Genomic DNA, 19,482 nt, shown 5'->3' on the forward strand with positions numbered 1-19,482 from the left:
GTACATTCCTTGTGGTGAATGCTATTTCCAGGTCTAAATGCTGCAAATTGAGAACATTTAGGAGCCGGAGAGTCTGTTCACATCTACAGGCCAAATAAAATGCCTTAGGTGAACAAGGCTGTTGATGTCAAAATACAAAAAAATGTTTTGGGGACAAACCTTGCACGCTCTTTAGCGGGGCATGTAAACATTTACACAGGGGTATGAGTCAGCCCCTTTTCCCCCTGATTTCCCCCTCGCCCTCCCCTCCTTTTAGGTTGTTTGTATATTCACTTCAAATCCTCGTTACACAGGCTTCGCATGCTTCTCTGTTCTAGCGCCTGTGGTCTGTTTCTCTCACTGATCGGCCTTCCTGTTGCTGCAGAGGAACTGTCAGCTGTGAGATAAGCATAGTCAGAGCGCATGCTTTGCGATAGGGGCAGTGGGGGGAGGAGAGAAACTAAAACACAAGAGAGGGCAAAAAGGGCTGGCTTGTTCAGAAAATGAACACATGATCTCAGGTTGTTTTTGGAGTGTCTGGGGAGTTTTGAGGAGGAAAACCCGCAGCAGACTGGATAATTCATGGGAAGAAGGTCCGGTTCCAGCATACAGGAGTGCTGGGAGTCAGTGAGTTGCTCTGGTGTGAAATATCAAAATCTCCCCTCCTTGGGACCTTAAAACAACCTGCACAGGAAAAGGATTGAAGAACAAAAAAAAAAAAAAAAAAAAGAAAAAACTGGGAGCAAAACTGTGGATGTGAGACGCAGAGATCCGAGCTTACTGGGCCTGAGGATCACAGAGAAGGGATATGCATGTTGATGAACTTTGCCTCCTCCGGTACGACACGCGTGGGAGAAAAAGACTGAGGGGGGGATTGGCCCTTATTGTTGAATCTGGCTGTGGATTGAGGACGGTTTGCTGCACGTACAACTGGTGCTGCAGTCATGTCTGCCTGATACGCGTGTGCTCACTGAAGAAGTGGATGCGTGGGAGAGAGGCAGCCATACAGGGAGTGAGACAGCCCGTTGTAAGTGGAGGGTTGGGGGAGTTTTCTTTAGATGGTCAGCCCCGGCAGGGCCAGAGCTGGCAGAGATGAGTCAGAGGAAGCTGACGCGACAGCTGCGGTTGTGGGAGAGTCCCGAGGGTCCACCTCATGCCCCCTCAGTCCTCACCTCACCTGTGTCGCCAGATGATCAATCACGCGGACATGCGGGGTCCGCTCTGTTTCGCCGCTTGAAACTGAACCGCAGCATTCAGGAGCGCAGACGCTCGTCTCATTGTACATGCAGGTACAGTTCACCAAGGCACTTATATTTAATGTGCCCCAGTTTTTTTTTTTTTTTTTTTTTTAATTATTTTACATGAAAGTAGGTACGTTGATCTTTGTGATCTTCTGCTTTAGTTTGGCTCGAAATGATGCGAACAGCAGTGCAATGTGAATATTTTAGATTTTATTTTTAATTCAGAGTGCTTAAGTCTGATTTAAAAAAATACTCTCAGACTTCAGACAGAAACAAATAAAAGGGAGGATTAGCTTATGTAGCTTAGAGAGCGTCCCCCGGCAGACACTTTTGATGTGTTTTTCATTACAGGGGAAAAGTTGTTTAATGATAACTTGATCTGTTACCACATTTATGGAGCCCTGTAGGGGGGAAGGAGTGGCTCCTAATTGGCCAATTTACAAGTATGAATTCTAAAAATATCAGGCTCTGTTTTAGGAATCAAACCGAGAGGCGCTCAAGGCCTTATTTGCTTTAGAAGCTTCACACATTTAGGTGAAGTGAGTAGATGAGTTTCACTCTTATAAAACGAACGTTGGAGCGGCCCAGTAACACAACAAAGTATTCACCTTTATCCACACAACATTCAGACAAAATAAAAGTGACTGTAACAAATTTGTTTGAGCTTATGTTGAATTCTACATGCAGGAAAAAAAAAAAAAGTTATACATTTTGTCAGATGAACCGATTTCAATCTATACTGTGCCGCTCTGTGGACACAGAGTTTATTTCAGAGCTGCAAGATCCAATCTTTTCATTTCTGAAAAGAAAAATGGTCTGAGGGATTCTGCTGAGGCCTGGTTTCAGGGTAACAGAGATGCGTAATTGAAAAAGTGTGGAGTTCCTTGTTCATTTGAGCTTTACTGTAATTGGGCACTGTTGCTATCTTTTTGCTCCCAAACTAAAAGAGGAAGAAAGAACTGCCTTTGAAAGCTCTAAATGTTTTGTGTCCTCTGGAACTGATGTGTTTTTTCTCTTTTCAAACACCAAGCTTCTATTAAAATTCAGTGCAGAACCCTTTTTTGTGGAATAGCCATGGATAGGACGCTTTTAATGATGTACAGCCCCAACCGGAGAGGCCCGGGTACTGTCCCCCACTTATAGCCCTATTCGGGTTAGAGTCCCTTGAGTAAAACGTGGGTTAGAGTCCCAGTTAAACGGCGTTTTTGACTAAAGTCCTAGATCGGGTTTGAGTCCCAGATAAGGACAGGGGTGTGGGTGTCGTCCCCCCTGGTTGAAAAGGGGTGCGGGTTTTAATGTTTTTATCTTTTTTAATCTTTTTTTTTTTCAAAATCTCTTTCTCTTTCTTACTGTTTATTCAATGTCACATGCTGTTTTTTTAATTATGTAAAGCACTTTGAAATGCCTTGCTGCTGAAATGTGCAAAACAAATAAAATTTGATTTGATTTGATTTAGAATACGTCATCTACAATGCATTCACGTGGATCCACTCATGCATACTCGGGATAAACAAACTGGCATTCTAGTCAGAGGAAGACAGAAGGTCAAAGGTCCTCAGAGAACCTTGAATGTGTGCAAGTGGTCTCAATCATTCATTTTATCTTCAGACCTTTGGGCTCTAAAACAGATCTCCACCCTCATCAAACTCCCAGTCATTCACATTCTCCAAGAAACAGCTCCAGCTACAGAGAAATGGCAGCTATTATTGCTCGGTTTGCTGACTAACGTGATTCCTGCTGAAAAATGACATGTCAGTAAAGTGTAATTGTCAGAGCAGCCCTGTGGCAATCTGCCAATTCCACGTTAGTGCAGACTCGCAATGATATCTCAGGTCTCATCATCTCTTGCCTCTAATATTCCCGTTAAGAAGACGACAAACACTGCCGGCTGCAACGTTGCTGGATGGGCATTCAGGGTTCCCCAAACACTATTTACTATCGCTGAGAGATAAGAAGTAGTAGCAAAACCACAACTTTTTAAAAAATTTTTTGACTTATATCAGATGTAAAACTAATTTTTCCTTCTTTTCTTCCCTCAGCTTCGATTCAGAAAATGGCCCGTCACCAGGCCGCAGTCCCATGGATTCGCAGGCGAGTCCTGGGTTGGTGCTTCACCCTTCTTTCCCCCAGAGCCAGCGGAGAGAGTCCTTCCTGTACCGCTCGGACTCGGACTACGACACATCTCCCAAAACCATGTCCCGCAACTCCTCCATCAACAGTGAGGGGTAAGGGCAAAACCGCTCCTGGGTGTATATGTACACACATACGGTAGTTTGAAATGATCTCATACAACACAGCAACTGTTGTAACTTTCCAAATTAGCCAGAAAATTATAATTATTTTTGCTTCTTTTTTATTTTTTTGTAAAAAAAAAAACTAACTCAAATTAAGAAGTGTTTCAAGCAGAGCTTACTGCCAAAGAGAAAAGCCTAAATTCAGTTTCTCTGCAAATTAGAAGTTTGTGTATGACAACTAAAATAAAGTGAGTTTTAATACAGAAATGTTATATCATGAACTACATAATCATGGGAAAGATGCTGACTGTACAATTGTCCGTCCCAAAGGAAAATTACCTACAAATGGGCTTTGCCAAAGAAAGATGTGTGGAAGGAAAAAGTTTGGAAATAAAATATACGATACCAGGATGTTGAAGCAAAGCTCCTTCAGGGAGAAAGCTTCACAAGGCTGTGGAAAACAAAATTCTGAATGAGGAGTGGAGAGGCACAGAATCCAAATGGTTAAAGGCCCAGTGGGAATTTTCCATATTCAATTTACGGAGCCATAAAATGATGACGGTCCATTATGTTTTATCAAATCCAACATCAGCACAGTCTACCAGGAAGTTTTAGAGCACCCCATGCATCCATTTGCCGACACGAGATCATTTTCCAACAACACACAACCAAAACTACCAACATCTGCTTCAATTGCCATGATATCGCTCTTCTCGATTGGCCAGCAATTTGGGCCTGACTTAAACCACACAGAGAATCAATACAGTTTTGTCAAGAAGAAGGCAAGAGAGACCTCGCCCAAAAAAATGCACACGAGAGGAAGGACACCTTCAGTGCCACTTGGGCTTCCTTAATACTTAAGCAAAGCCACAGGCTGACCACATCCGTGCTACGCTGCACTGATGATGCAATGATTCACGCAAAAAGAGCCCTGGCAAAATATTCATTGCACATACTTAACAGTTCATTGAGACACTTTTAGTAGGCCCACACTTCATTTTGTGTAATGTTTCGACATATGACTTTCACTTTGTGTTGAATTAAAAGTTAAATGAAAAAAATATGTATGTATATATATATATGTCTATTCTATAAGCTGTACCTCTGCACAAACACCAACACTCACATTCATCTCATTCTCTACTCCCCTTTTTGTCTGCCAGGCACGCCGAAGACATGATTGTCACCCCTTTTGCTCAGGTATGTTTGCTTGTACTTGTTTATCATGCTTTTTACATACTGCTCATTTTCTGCAGTTTTGCAAAAGCAGGTGGAAAAACAGAACAGTGAACTTATCCCCCCCCCTTCTCAATTCTGCTCCTTCCCTCCCCTCTTCTCCTTCCTTCTTTCCCTCCTACGCTGTCCATCCATCCCCCAGGTGTTGGCCAGCCTACGAACTGTAAGAAGCAACTTCACCATCCTCGCCAATGTCACAACACCCACTAACAAGTCAGTATCATGCTGTCGAACACCCCTTCCCCACACTTGTGCTCATCACAACTGCCTGCTTATTGTGTAGTTGTGCATATGCAAATATCTCCATTTCCTTGCTCCCGTGTGGAAAACATTTTAACCGTCGTGATTAACTGGTTTATGAGTCTCAGACAATGCTCAGGGAAAATTTAATCGGCATCATTTGGCATTTTTCCAGCCAACTGACTGAGGGCTGAGTGCACGGAGCTTTATGCCTCAGATGTATGTCCCTGACTCTTTGCCCAGACGATGGAGACGGTCAATAATGCTAAAATTATTCTCCCTTGTAATGCAGTAGACAGAAGGAGCTCGAGCTGGCAGGCTTTTAGCACCACGTCAATATGATATATAAAGCAATGCAGCACAGAATCATCAGCATCTATAATTACACAGTGCTGCACAGTGAGAAGGCCTTTCAAAGAACGCAGTCATAAAAGAATGAAAGTGAGAGTCAGGCTTTGTTTTTGGATGGATTTATTGCGCTTTAAAAATACACATAAAAGCTTTAATGTAAGATATATATTTGTCATAAATATCTTAAGATTAAAGATATCAATATATCTATCTACTATTGTCTGAACAAAGCCTTTTGTTGCCTGATACTGTAATGCTGATAGCAGTGTATTTTTGTGCCACAAGGGGGCAGCAGTGTTTTATTCATCCTCTCATATCATTATGTGTTCGTCCACAGGAGGTCACCAGTGACAAGCCAGCCCACTGTTCCCCAAGCTACTCTCTCTGGTATGCTGTCAGCTAATTAAAATTTATAGTCCAAGGAGTTTTCTTTTAATAACACACTAAGGCTCCACGCTCCAAAAGATAAAAAAAAAAAAAAAAGTCATACAAACTCTGTCTGCCATCACTGTGAACACAATGTGTGTTATACTCAAACTGAGGGATAATATTTCATATACTTTTATTTATTTATTTTTATCTTTTTTGTCTGTGTCAACCTGAATTAATTTAAACTAAAATCCATAGTCTGAGCGTTTTATACTGTAGCTAAAACAAGGGGCTGGAGAAATATAAATAAAAATAAATACTTTTTTTTTTAAAACATATAGTCCTTTCTTGTAATAAACAATGGCAAAAATTTATAAACAGTTTAAAAGACATGAGTTTAAAAGCCTGACAATGCACAGGTAAAGGCTGTTTTTCAGTATTTTTGTTGTCATCCATTTGCTGTTCTTTCAAAATGGGTTTTTACAGTGTGTTAGATTGTATTACATTGAAAGTACATTCTAAAACCACGCAAATGGCTGCCAAAATAATTATATACCGTAAAACTTTCACCTTTAAGTGTTACCTTATGTATACTCACCATTTTTATTTATTTATTTATTTATTTATTTATTTATTTATTTATTTATTTATTTATTTATTTATTTTGTATTATTGATTTATTATTGATGTATTGTTTCCCCAAATGAAAATTCCAAAGCAGTTCATCATAAAATATACAAATATACAAATATACATAAAATATACAAACATGATAACAGACACGCTACATCCATATATACTATAAAATCTAAGGAACATAGAGAAGAATTTTGCAAAAGTTTGAAAAAGTTAAAATAGAAAACAAAATGTAGCTTAAAATCATGTTACTATGAATTAATTAGTCAATTAATTAATCTCTCAATGTAAACGTGTATGTTTACTTAGATCTGATGACGTAAGGTTATGTATACGCCTAGATTAAGACGAGAAATGAAATAGCCTTGTTGCTGTCCAGACAAAGGACCTCCTGAAATATGTGGCGTGTCTCAGCGCTCGGAGAGAAGCCGGCTGCTGCGACCTCTCCTCTGACACTCCACGAGGTCATGGAGAGGGTTTCTATAATTGTTCTAAATTACCTTCAATTTGTTCATTATCCCTCCCTGTACCTGAGACCTTGCAGGCTCTGGCCCTTTTAACCAGCATGTCCTTCCAATTTTAGAGGAGCTCTGCACAGTTGTGAGTAATTGTTTGACCACCTGTCTTGGCAGAATTGGTTGATTTTTATTCAAGAACAGGTCGGCTGGCACGGACATTTAAACATAGACATCATCGGGGTTGATGAGTGTGTGTAATTGTCTGAACTGTACGTGGGGCAATTTGTTTATTTAAAGTCAGACATATTAAATCAGAGAACTGCAGTTAAGGAAGAGCTTCTCAATAACATCTTAAATCATGTCATAAGCTTATTAAATTAATAAGCTTAAAGTTTAAGTAAAAATTAAATATATTAACAAACATGTTTAACTTTGAGCAATAGAATATTTGCATGAATTTCTTTAAAACAGATTTGTAAAACCTCTCAGTAAATCAGAAGGGGCCTACTCCCAATTTCCAAAGACTATAAGCATTAAACAAAACAAACAAACAAAAAAAAAATCAAACTATCAGTTTTGCTATTATTTCCGTGCTTTTTCTCCATATGTTGATTTAAATGATTTCTTAGAGTCTGTGTGCCTTTCTCTCTCAGAGGAGACTTACCAGCAGATGGCTCGGGAGACTCTGGAGGAGCTGGACTGGTGTCTGGACCAGCTGGAGACCATTCAGACCCACCGCTCAGTCAGTGAGATGGCTTCCAACAAGGTACAGACACACAAACATACCCACCAACAATTGCTTGGTAAGATGTAATAACTAGTGACATTTTTACATATGGTCCAAATGTGGTGTTATCCATTTGTGTAAAAGGGGACACACACAAGCATCAATATCCTATCCGACATACCTGGGATGTCGGATAGGTAACAACATATATATGGACTTAATCTCCAAATGCTTATGACATAAAACTTTGGCAAACACTGCTTAGAAAAACATTTTCTCCCCTGTTAAAAAAAATCATCCAAGAATGAAACAACATGTAGAGTCAAAGGAATCACAATCCTTCCAGAGTTTATTTTCAGTCCTGCAATGACTTATCAATAAATTATACATTTTATTTATGGTTTGCAATATTACACATTTGTTGTATAAGAAGCACGACATGCAAATATGTTGCACCAGATATCAGAGGGTTAATTTTTGAATTTGCACGCTCACATGAATGTGAGGATTTAGAGCAGCTTCTTAAGGATGCATGCAGTTGTATTTCCAGGGGCACAGGGACATAGAGGGAGTGAGAGAGGGAAATGATGTGATGGTCTGTGGGTGAGGAGGACATGAGAAGGAGGGGGAAAAGTGGTCCTGATGCTGATGTCTCCGCTGTAACCTTGGTTGCTATCTAACGGCAGCAGGGTCTGCCCTTCCCTTTTACTCATTGGCTTCCCGCTCTGACCATAAGACATGTGGTTTAGGCAGGAACCAATGACAAGAGAGGTAATTCTCCTTTAACAGTGCTCTCTCTTAAAGAGACAGTGTCAGAAACCGTGTTTTTTTTTTTTTTTGGTTTTTTTTTTTCCCAGAAATTGTCCTCATCTTCTGTGTCATCATTAATAAATAAAAGATTTTATTTATCATCTTCAATCTGGCTTGCAATGAAAGAGCCGAAGACGAAAAAGAACAGATGGGCGTAACTTATATGATTTGCCCACTGATGTACAATGCCTCTGGGGACACAGTCTTTGTGGAAACATTTCAGTGATTCTGCAGAAAGGAGCAGCACAAATCCTCAACGCCATGCCAACATGGAGGTGCACACATGAACGTTGGCTCTCTGTCTCTCACTCTTACTCACACCCTCGCTCACACACATATTTGACAGACGTACATGCTGTCGTGTCGCACATGCGCACTCAGCCTCCAACAGGGAGGCAGCTGCAGAAACACACACACACACGCATACACGCATGCACGCGCCTGCAGCCACTGCCTGATTAGCTTGCGAGTGCTGTCTACAGCATCCAGGGAAATGGCGAAAGAGGCAGAGAGCACTGGAGGACGAATGGCAGCCTAAAGCAGCAGGATTAGACCTCTGGCATTTTGGGGCAGCTGAGGCATGGACTGACTCGGAGCAGAGGACTGGGTTGCGCTGCTGTCGGGAGGCGAGCCGATTGCCCGTGCACAGGCAGTGTGCAGTTGAGGTTTGGAGAGAGGCGACTCAGACGGGCTGTTGCACCGGTAGTACTGGGCCGGGCCTTTGGATCTGTACCGTTTGGGAGGGGCAGGCGACGCAAGGAAAAGGAGACTTGTTTTTCCAGACCACTGTTTTGGTGGGATTCTTCCACGGGATCGTATGCTTGGAGGCCTGCCTGCTCGCGTCCCTCTCTGTTTCTTCCAGTCTGTCTCTGTCTCATTCACTGTGTTCTTGTTTTCCTCTTGCCATCATCTGCATCCCTCTCCTTCTCGATGCTCCACTTGCCATCCAAGTTCCCTTCACCGCCGCTGTTCGAGATCACAAACGTCACTCTCCCTGTTTTCCTCACCTCTGCCATCTAACTCTTTTTATTACTGTTTGTCTAGAGAACCAGCTCTTGTGGTGCTGCTTTTTGTTTACATCCTTCTCAAATAAACACATCTTCTCCATCAACTCCTCTCGGTGTCCTTCAGACGGTCTCGCATTCCCCTCTCTTTCGCTCCGTCCTTACTCATTCAGCACTCATCTACCTTTTATCCTGCGGTGACTGTAGATTTGGGTCAGCCTGCTCAGGAAATGGGATAAGATGTAGTCTCCACTGCAGCCAGATCCAGGGGGGGCTCCTGCTCTGCCCATCAGGGGGATCCTCATCTCTGGAGCACACTGAGGCTGGAGCCTGACTCAGGACTGACTGGGTGCCCTGCTTTGGAGAACTGGATGTAGACAAAGAAAATCTGCACAGGCTACCCCTACCCTCTACCCCTTCCCCATTCCCCATTTTGGGGCAGACGCCACTCTGGAGTGTCCCGGTTTGACTGGCTGTGGCCTCTCCCCACGGACCCTGACAACGCCCTCATGCCACTGGGGCACCCGCAGTGCCCCTGGCCCAATTCACTACCACACCTCATACCTGTGCCATAGGCCCAAACCCCCTGGTTCTCTCAACATGGGTGTGGTAGAGGCCATCGACCCGGCACCATCTCAGTGCCCCTCACCTGTACCGGGGGGCTACAGGCTGCCCCGTTCCTCCAGCTACAGTCCTCTGCAGGGGAGGTCAGGGGCAGAGCTGGACCTCGGTGCAGCTGATGGAGGTGTGAGGGAGGGAAGTGGGACAACGGCTGAACGTAGGACGCCATTGGTGGATCTGTTCTGCGAGACCTGCTCAAGGCCCTGGCTCATCGGTTGGTGGGACCAGGTAGGGTAATGCTAAACGAGCCAGAGTGTAAACAAAGTCTGGGAGTTCCAGTGTTGGGTGGAGGCTGTGGGCACCTAATGCTCTACTGTTATGTACTTAACTAACTTTATTCCAGCATGTTTGCTTGACTCAGCAGTGCAATTAGCAGTTTTATGTAACAAGAAAGAAAATCAACAAACACAGATTTCTTAACACTTCATTCATTTGGGGAACTTTTAAAGGCCTGGTAGTGACACTGTAAACATATATATTTGTATGTTCCTGTACATAATACATACTTGAATCCACAGAGGATGAGATGGAAGATCTTTTTCATTGTTTCTACACAACTGGTGTAAAAACATAATCCAGTTTGTCTTTGTACCTCTACACCACGTTTAAGGCTCCGTCTACTAAGAGAAGAAATAAACAACTTAAAAATTAAGCTTGTATGTTATGATATATAATTATTTCAGCTTTATCACAAATGTGCAAATTCTATTCAACACATTTCCTTTCCTCCTTGCATCCATCTCACTCCCTCCTGGTTGTGTGAGGTTGCTGTCAACACAAATGTGAAAGAGCTTTTTTTCTCAAAAACGATCACATTTCTTGTCTGAAGTTTTTTTTTCAAACAAATGTAACAAGTTATTGACTTTGATCATGTCAGATTTTGATCTGGTGTAGTATCCTGTCCTAGCGCTGCTCACAGAATATCTTTGGCCTTTTACTGTGTCAGTGAATTAGCTTAAAAGGATTCCCTTTTACTACTTTGTGTTTTATTTGAATTTCGGTTAACAGGTCCTAGCTCAGAGCCCCACTCTGCACACGTTGTGACTGTAAGAGAGGGTAGCCCTTCACATATGCAGGTGTACATGTGTGTCTGCCCACAGTTATATCTGAACACTATTTGCATCTTTGCCTCATTAGTCAGTGTCAGAGGAAGTGTTATTTGTCCTGGCACTTGGACTGGCATGGTAGAAGTGTCGACTGGCAGTGGTGACTCAGCATTACAGCATTAGGGAAGGAAAGAATGGGGAGACTGAAAGGGTAGGTGGTGGGTGGGGAGGCTTGGGCTGAGCCTGTTGCCTAAGTGTGCCACCGGGCTACAGCTTTCCAAGCAACCGAGGACTGATTCTGCCTTACTGCTAGCAGGGCTTGTTGTTATACTACCTATTTGCTTGTGATGAGCTGCAGACTGTATAGAACAAGTGAGGAAGTGTGAAGAAAAAAAAGAAAGGGTTGAAACATGTTTTCAAAATGCCAGCAAGGCAAAGATGAACTTGAGAGACAGGGGGAAACATTTAAAGGTTAGAGAGCAAGAACAGAGCTTTAGTTTTCTTAGAAGGTAGGCAGGAATGCAAATGGACAGCAGGGAGATCTGGATAGAAGGAGACGAAGAGGAGAGAGAGTTGACCTTGGTAAAGGTCAGAGACACCTGCCGACTCCCTCAGATTGTCACCCGAACAGCCACCGCTCTCACATCAAGCTGAAGGACTGACTGTGAGGAGGCAGTTGCTAAGGCAACTGCTCTGGTTGCCATGGAGATTGTTATGTGTGAAAGATCAGTCAGTAGGACGCAGACTGAGGGGTCTGTCCGAATCGCATCATGCCCTCTCAAGACTCGCTTGATCCGGAGCCATTACACCTCTCGTTGGGCGAATTGTGTTTGTGTCCAGAAATGAAGCATTACGTAAAATCGGGACGGACGTTCAGGAAGAGCGTTTGCTTCTCTGCGTGTGCTCACATTTGTGTCTGGGACCCGCAGACTGTGTCTGACACTGCAGATGCACAGAGAACAATATGTATAAAAATGGCTCATAACTGCAACACATCACTCAAGCTGGTGTGTTGAACAGCCTGTTCTCAACTGAGAGAAAGGAGGACGGATGATTCATAATGGATTTTCTCGCCTCATAATACATCAGTGTGATAATTTTACTTGTATTGGAGCATTTCTTCGGGCGTATTTCTGCAGATTCAATCTAAAACGCAGCGTTACCGTGTGCAGCCATCTTCATCACCAGAAACTCGTGTTTGTACTAAATCTATAAACTTATTCTCCCCTCAGTTCAAGAGGATGTTGAACAGGGAGCTGTCCCATTTGTCAGAGATGAGTCGCTCAGGGAACCAAGTGTCAGAATACATCTCCACCACCTTTTTAGGTACAACAAACACGACATCTCCTTGTTATTAAAGTTAATAAAGCCGGGGTTGTCAGGTGAAACTTTGTCTCGTGATGTGTTTTTTTTTTTTGTTTGTTTGTTGTTTTTTTTTCAGATAAGCAAAACGAAGTGGAAATCCCATCTCCGACTCTGAGGGAAAGAGAGAAGCCCATGTGTCACATCAGCGGTGTGAAGAAGCTCACGCACAGTTCCAGCCTTTCCAACTCCACCTTGCCTCGGTTTGGCGTGAAGACGGAGCACGAGGAAGCTTTAGCCAGGGTAAAAGAACTGACGGGCAAATCAGACCTGCTGGAGATGGCACAAAAGCAGAAATCAGTTTCTAAGCAAACAAATCTCTCATCATATTTACAGAAATACCATGCTATCCAGCAGTTATGCTTTATTCTATTAAACACATAGTATTTTTGTTATTGATTAACACAGAATTGATGTCTGTGTGATTTTTAAAGCTGTCTGTTGTGCCGTCAGGAACTGGACGACTTGAACAAGTGGGGCCTTAATATCTTTCGTGTGGCAGAGTTCTCCAATAATCGACCCCTAAGCTGCATCATGTTTGCCATCTTCCAGGTGAGAAGAAAATGGCAAACAAACCTAAACAATGTATTAGTCACCAAAATTAATATATATTTTTTATTTTTATGTTAAACTAAGCTTCACTTTTATTTGTTTTGTGGCTTTATTTTGCTTATTCTTACTGTTGGGTTAGGTGCCTAAGTCAACTAGTGACTGTAGGCGACATAAATAAATAAATAAACTGCTATATGAGAAAGTATTTTTTTTTCAGACTTTGGCACCAACACTGCCTTGATAAAGTATTCATGCCATTTGAACATTTCCAGATTTCACATTGTACTTCGTTGTCTTTATATACTGTATGACAAACCATAATAGAATTTAATCGAATTGAATGGAATATCCCTTATTAAATTTCAGTATCAGCAGCAGAATATTAGCAAATGTTAGCACACTTATGCACCATAAAACGTGCAGTGCAAAGACACAAAATCTTACCAAGTATTTTTTGTCTAGTTTCTAGTGCAACTATTTTAATACATTTAAAATAAGTCTCAACTAACTTACAAATAACTGTACTTGATATTAATGAAAAAGTAATTGCACTGTTGGCAGACTTTTTCACCCATAAAATGGGAAAAATGTCTTGTTGAGTTAAAAAATCACCTAGTGGAACTAATCGCCAAGAGAAGTCATGCTTGCAGTTTGCCACGAGCCGTATTGGAGGCCCAGTAAACATATGGAGGGAGTTTATCTGGACAGATGAGACCAAAACTTAACTTTGTCATCTTTTCCCATTTTAGGATGTGTACTGTTAATATGCCCCTTATTGTCTCTCTCTGCTGCAGGAAAGAGATCTGTTAAAAACTTTTCGGATCCCTGTGGATACTTTTGTCACTTACGTGATGACCCTGGAGGACCACTATCACGCCAATGTCGCCTACCACAACAGCCTTCATGCTGCTGATGTCACCCAGTCCACCCATGTACTGCTATCCACACCAGCTCTAGATGTGAGGATCAAAGTTAGAACATCAATCCTACCCAACATAAACATGCCACTTGACTGAAGTGACCGTTGTTCCTCTTGCTATTTCTCCCTGACAGGCCGTATTCACAGACCTGGAGATATTAGCAGCTTTATTTGCTGCCGCCATTCATGATGTAGACCATCCAGGAGTGTCCAACCAATTCCTCATAAACACAAGTGAGTCAGAATGAGAGCAGTAAAGAGAAATATATATCAAGTATTTAAAAAAAAACAAAAAAAAAACATATATATATATATATATATATATATATATATATATATATATATATAACATTCATAATTTATTTTACAGGCGATTTTATTGCTATTAAACCATAAACTAAGCAACCAAAGCTCTGCACTTACTGTGGCTTTTGTTGTTATTTCACTTATTGGAAGCTGTTTCATTAATATTAATAATACCTTAATTCTTAGGATTCTAGAATAAATAGTAGTATTTATATCATTTTTGAAACAGGGGTGACTTTAACTATTGAACCAACACGTCCATTCACTATATTTGTTGCCTCCTCAGACTCAGAACTGGCCCTGATGTATAACGACGAGTCCGTTTTGGAGAACCACCACCTGGCTGTGGGGTTTAAGCTGCTCCATGAGGAGAACTGTGACATCTTCCAGAACCTCACCAAAAGGCAAAGACAGAGCCTGAGGAAACTTGTGATTGATATGGTAGATATCTGATAAACTACCACAAAGAAAACTCTTCTCAGTTGTCATATTAGTCTTTAGCATTTTTCCCCCCACACTTCCATAATACATACCGTTTGTTACCAGGTTTTGGCTACAGACATGTCCAAACACATGAGTTTGCTGGCAGACCTCAAGACGATGGTGGAAACCAAGAAAGTGACGAGTTCTGGAGTTCTGATGCTCGACCACTACACCGACAGAATACAGGTACTTTTTTATGTCAGTGTGTGTTTTTTACATCTGGCTTTCAGTATTGCTGTGAAGGATCAAGTTGATTGGTTCATCTTGCCATTGTCAGTGAAGATAAGCGTTAGAAAATTGTGTGGAAGTGAGCAGCTGCCACACAAAGTAATTGTAATCATAAAATATAAAATCACAGAGATGTCAGTTTGCAGACTGAATGATGTGTGTGTGCGACTTTTACACAGGTACTGAGGAACATGGTGCACTGTGCAGACCTGAGCAATCCCACGAAGCCTCTGCATGTGTATCGGCAATGGACGGAGAGAATCATGGAGGAGTTCTTCAGGCAGGGAGACAAGGAAAGGGAGCGAGGCATGGAGATCAGTCCCATGTGCGACAAACACACCGCATCTGTGGAAAAAAGTCAGGTAAATGATTAGCAGTGGAACACACTTGCATGGATGGCGAACAGCTGGATTGCTGTTAATGCTGCAGGTGGGATGATAACCACAGAGCAGAGGCTGATCTATTAGCTCTGATCGCAGCAGTCGCCCGCCTACATTTTTAATGCCAATTTGCTGGGAGTAAGGTTGAGTCGAGTCAGTGTTATATTGTTTGTTTTTTTTTCTTTTCTTTTCTTCTGGATGTAGGTGGGCTTCATTGACTACATTGTTCATCCACTATGGGAGACGTGGGGAGACCTTGTGCATCCCGACGCCCAGGAGATCTTGGACACCCTTGAGGACAACAGGGACTGGTACCAGAGCACAATCCCGCAAAGCCCATCGCCGCCTCCTGTGTGTCAGGAAAAGGAGCTAAACAAATGCATCGACAAGTTTCAGTTTGAGCTCACCCTGGAAGAGAGCTCTCAGAATGAGCAGGGACACGGGGACGACAAAACCACACCAAACCACGTGGCAGAAGACTGCAGTGACATAGACAAGGACGATGACAATGAGGACAAGGAAGATCTGATGTCAGAGGAGAAGAATGAGGACATAATAGAGGAAGAGGACGAAGTGGCAATGGAGGAAGAGGAAGGAGAGGAAGAGCTGAAACCTCGGTTAGGTGAGGAGCCACAAAAGGAAAGACTTTATGACACAAGTCCTGTAGAAGAAGAGGAAGATTCTTCTTCGCAAGCTGAAGATACATGAGGTCTGCTCCTGTATCTCCCTCCTATCTTGCACACATTATGTTGTTGATTCTTTAAATGGCCAAACAAAGAACAAATATGACTGCAATGACAATACAGACCTTTAAGTATATTTTTCAAAAAGGGAATACATTCAAAATCGCTCAAAGAGAAGCTAATTACACAGCAACTGTAGATTTGGAGTGATAAGTTCTAGGACTAATTTCACTAGGAACTTAAGACTAATGGGAATCTAGAAGGCCATTATTGATGGGCAAAGGAAGACAGTGTAGCACTCTGGTGACTGGAATGCACATAAATAAACACACATGAAATCACACAAAAACATCCACACAAAAAATAAAACACAATCCAAAGTAAGTCGTGTAGAGTACAACAATGCAATGTGCATACATGCATGCAGCAAGCCATGCAGTATCATTGTATTTCGTATGTACACCTATTGATTTAAAAAAAAAAAAGACACATAGACTTACACAGGCACCTACATACACTCGACTGTATGTTTGTATGTGTGCATTTACACAAGGGACATTGATCAGTGATGAATCTCTTTGGAAAAAGCCATTCCTTATTGGTTTATTAACTCGTGTCTAAGTCAGTATTAGTAATTCATGTCTGTTAGAATCTCAATAGAAACTGCTCTCTTCAGAGAAGCTTCGGTGACTTTTTTTTCCATTTCTGTCGGAAATAAAGCTTAAAAAAAAAAGTCCGCAGAGTTGGAGAAAGAGAAGAGCGTAACGTGGAAGCGAAGAAAAGGAAGATGCTGCGTTGAAGGGGGCCCAGGGAGGCCCCGTATCCTTTTTCCCTTTACAAGGAGAGTGCTACTGGTGTAAGATGGCTCTGTGCCTTTGTGAAACATCAGCTTCCTGACTGAGGCTGTGGTGAAGCAATGCATTGTGGAACAGGAGAGTCTGATTTTTGGAATCATTTTTGATTGTCTCTTGTTCAAGATCTCTCTTTACTGTTCATGGTGTTGTGGTGTGTGACTCACACGTACAAGTTTCTGTGGTGACATGTTTTCTTCAGCTGTAAGTCTTCCTTTAGTTGCTCTTCGGGTGTTATGACAACTCAGAACTTTAGATGCAGAGCAATCACTAACACCCACCACTACCACCACTGGACTCTTTCCAGCTTATATATTTATTTCCTATTAGACTGATTTTATTATTATTATTATTTTCCTAAACTTTCAGAGAATAAGCCATGTGATGCTTTGAAGCATATACATTTTTGCCTATTTTATATTTGAGATTTTATTGAATATGTTATAAAGGGAGAGAAAGTTTCATCAGCAGAACAAAAGTTCATTTGCTGTCTTCATTCTTTTGTATTATTTTTTTTTTGTCTCCTCATACATAGCGATTCTCACCAAAGTTAAGGAAGACAAGCGTCAGTGGGTGAGTTGAAATGAAGGAAATCAGGGAGGCAGAATGTCAGGGAAAAGGTCTGGCAGTCCCGAATCATCCTTTCTATGTTTGATGGTTTTTTGCCTTAACGTCAGATGCAGGATACATACCTATAAGTATGTAGATTTAAAGACATAATACAGATATCCTAGTATATTTATATCACATCTGTATACTTATTTCTGTGCTGGTGTGAAACAATGTATTTTGCATTTTGGAGGGGGAAGTGGGAAACACTGCTGCCAGTTATTTTTGTCGTGGCTGTGCTTGGATCAACTAAAAGAATGTGCTGTTTTTTTTTTTTTTTTAAACAAACAAAAAAAAATAAGATTGCATCCTATAGCTTCCTGGAGACATTTGTGATGAGATTACGAGATTATGAGTGAGACGGTAAGAGTGAAATACCGCAAGACGTTAAAAGATGTCGTGGCTCGTGTTGTCGTCCGCTCATTCTTTGCATCAAGTGTCCAGGATCTGATCGTAACAGCCAAACTGTGCCAGGTTGTTTGAGCGTTTGTTTTCTCACAGGGTAAATCGAACATTAAGTAAAAGGTAAGGGCGAGTTTCTGCAGGTCAGTAACTGAGCTCATGTGAAGTTGCCACAGATTGGTGCAACAGAAGCCTGTGTATTTGGTTGAGCTGTGAGGCTACCATGCAGGCTTTTCATGTAGTGAAAATGGGAATTCAGGATTACTATCACAGTTACTTAAATATAAAAAATATCTACTATCCCATATGCACTGGCCTTTTACTTTAAACATATTCCTTTGTTTTTGTGGCTTCTTGTTCTGTCATAAGCTATAAAAACAGTAATATTTAATTGCCATACAAACACGATACTGTAGCAATTGTTTCTTATTAAGGAGATTATTCAATTGATTGATTGCTGCCATTCTTTTTAAATGATGAAAAGAAAACATGGGAAAGTGTTTTCTTTTAACAGCTTGTGTACAGTTTATTTTTATATCATTCAGGTGGATGGTCTGGAAAATGAATCACATGCTGATGATATATAGCTATAATCATTACCACTCTTGTATATAATGTAATAATGTACTGTAAAATAAAATTTTATCCGAATTATAATGATTGACAAATAACCACCGAGACACCACAAACCACCTCGTCACCTGGTCATTCTCGAATACTATATTTCCTTACATGTGGGTAACATTTTGTCATAACTTTTAATAGTGCACACTTATTGTTCGAATCAAATAAATTTGTACCAGCACTTTATTTCATCAGGTTTCAAGGTAAAACAGTTGGGTTCAGGTAGTGTGCAGTCTGTGTATCCATCTGGGTAAAAGTCCCAAACCCACAATATCCAGCGGCTGAGATGCACTGTAAAATAAATTAGACGTCCCCTTGAAAGAGTATGAGATTATTATTATCATTATCATTATTATTATTATTATTATTATTATTATTATTATTATTATTATTATTATCAAGACTATTGTGGGTTTTTTTTTTTTTTTTACTGAAAGTCACAATATGTGTCCTTAATTGACTTGGTCATTTCCAGCACTTACACTCCCTTTGTTTCTTAGTAACTTTAAGCACTATCTAGCCTGATGGCCTAAATGTCCGTCCCATGGTGGCCTATTTATCTGGTTCCCATTGGTGTTGCTGTCAGGTAATGTTATCACAGACTGACTCCCTTTGAGAGAAATCCTCTGGGCTTTAATTCACGTGTTTGTCATTAGTAACAGAGCTTGTTTAAAGGGTGATAGGAAAAAAAAATACATTAAATGATTGTAATATTTGTAAATGAACTTGCTGTAATGTGTAAAATGTGTCCAAGTTATTTTTTATTATATTATTTTTATGAAAGTTTTTTCCTCCTGACAGAGCCGAGGTGTCATTTTTGTGAATAAATGCATTTAATAAGCGACATCTATATATATAAAATAGTATAATAGTATATCAGTATATTTTTCTTTTATTTCACTGTTCGGTACTGTAAAGTGTGTTAAAATACAAATAAAGCAAGATTTTTATATTGAAACAAATATAGTACTCACATTCTCCTTTGACGTCAATTAGTTTATTCTTTAACTCCCTTACATTGTTACGCATGATGGGCCTGTTACTGGTATCAAAGAGTACCGGTAACTGGTCGATGTCAAAGTGTTAGAAAGTTGGTTTCGAAACTGATTAAATATTATAAAAAAAGAACAT

General features: G+C 41.0%; 1 protein-coding gene across 1 annotated transcript; it reads left to right on the plus strand.

The window, feature by feature from the left end:
* Positions 1-278: 278 nt before the first annotated feature.
* Positions 279-19,313, plus strand: pde4a (phosphodiesterase 4A, cAMP-specific). The gene is made up of 15 exons (XM_015011582.2): positions 279-1,268; positions 3,260-3,445; positions 4,618-4,654; positions 4,833-4,903; positions 5,619-5,668; positions 7,398-7,510; positions 12,185-12,278; positions 12,394-12,557; positions 12,768-12,866; positions 13,661-13,825; positions 13,920-14,019; positions 14,378-14,532; positions 14,638-14,760; positions 14,982-15,164; positions 15,387-19,313. The coding sequence occupies exons 1-15, from the start codon at positions 1,072-1,074 to the stop codon at positions 15,888-15,890; spliced, it is 2,241 nt and encodes a 746-aa protein (XP_014867068.1). The 5' UTR covers positions 279-1,071; the 3' UTR covers positions 15,891-19,313.
* The last annotated feature ends 169 nt before the right edge of the window (positions 19,314-19,482 follow it).

The sequence above is a fragment of the Poecilia mexicana genome, unplaced genomic scaffold (genome assembly GCF_051168715.1).
Source record: "Poecilia mexicana isolate PSO_F unplaced genomic scaffold, ASM5116871v1 scaffold_8, whole genome shotgun sequence".
Lineage (NCBI taxonomy): Eukaryota > Metazoa > Chordata > Actinopteri > Cyprinodontiformes > Poeciliidae > Poecilia > Poecilia mexicana.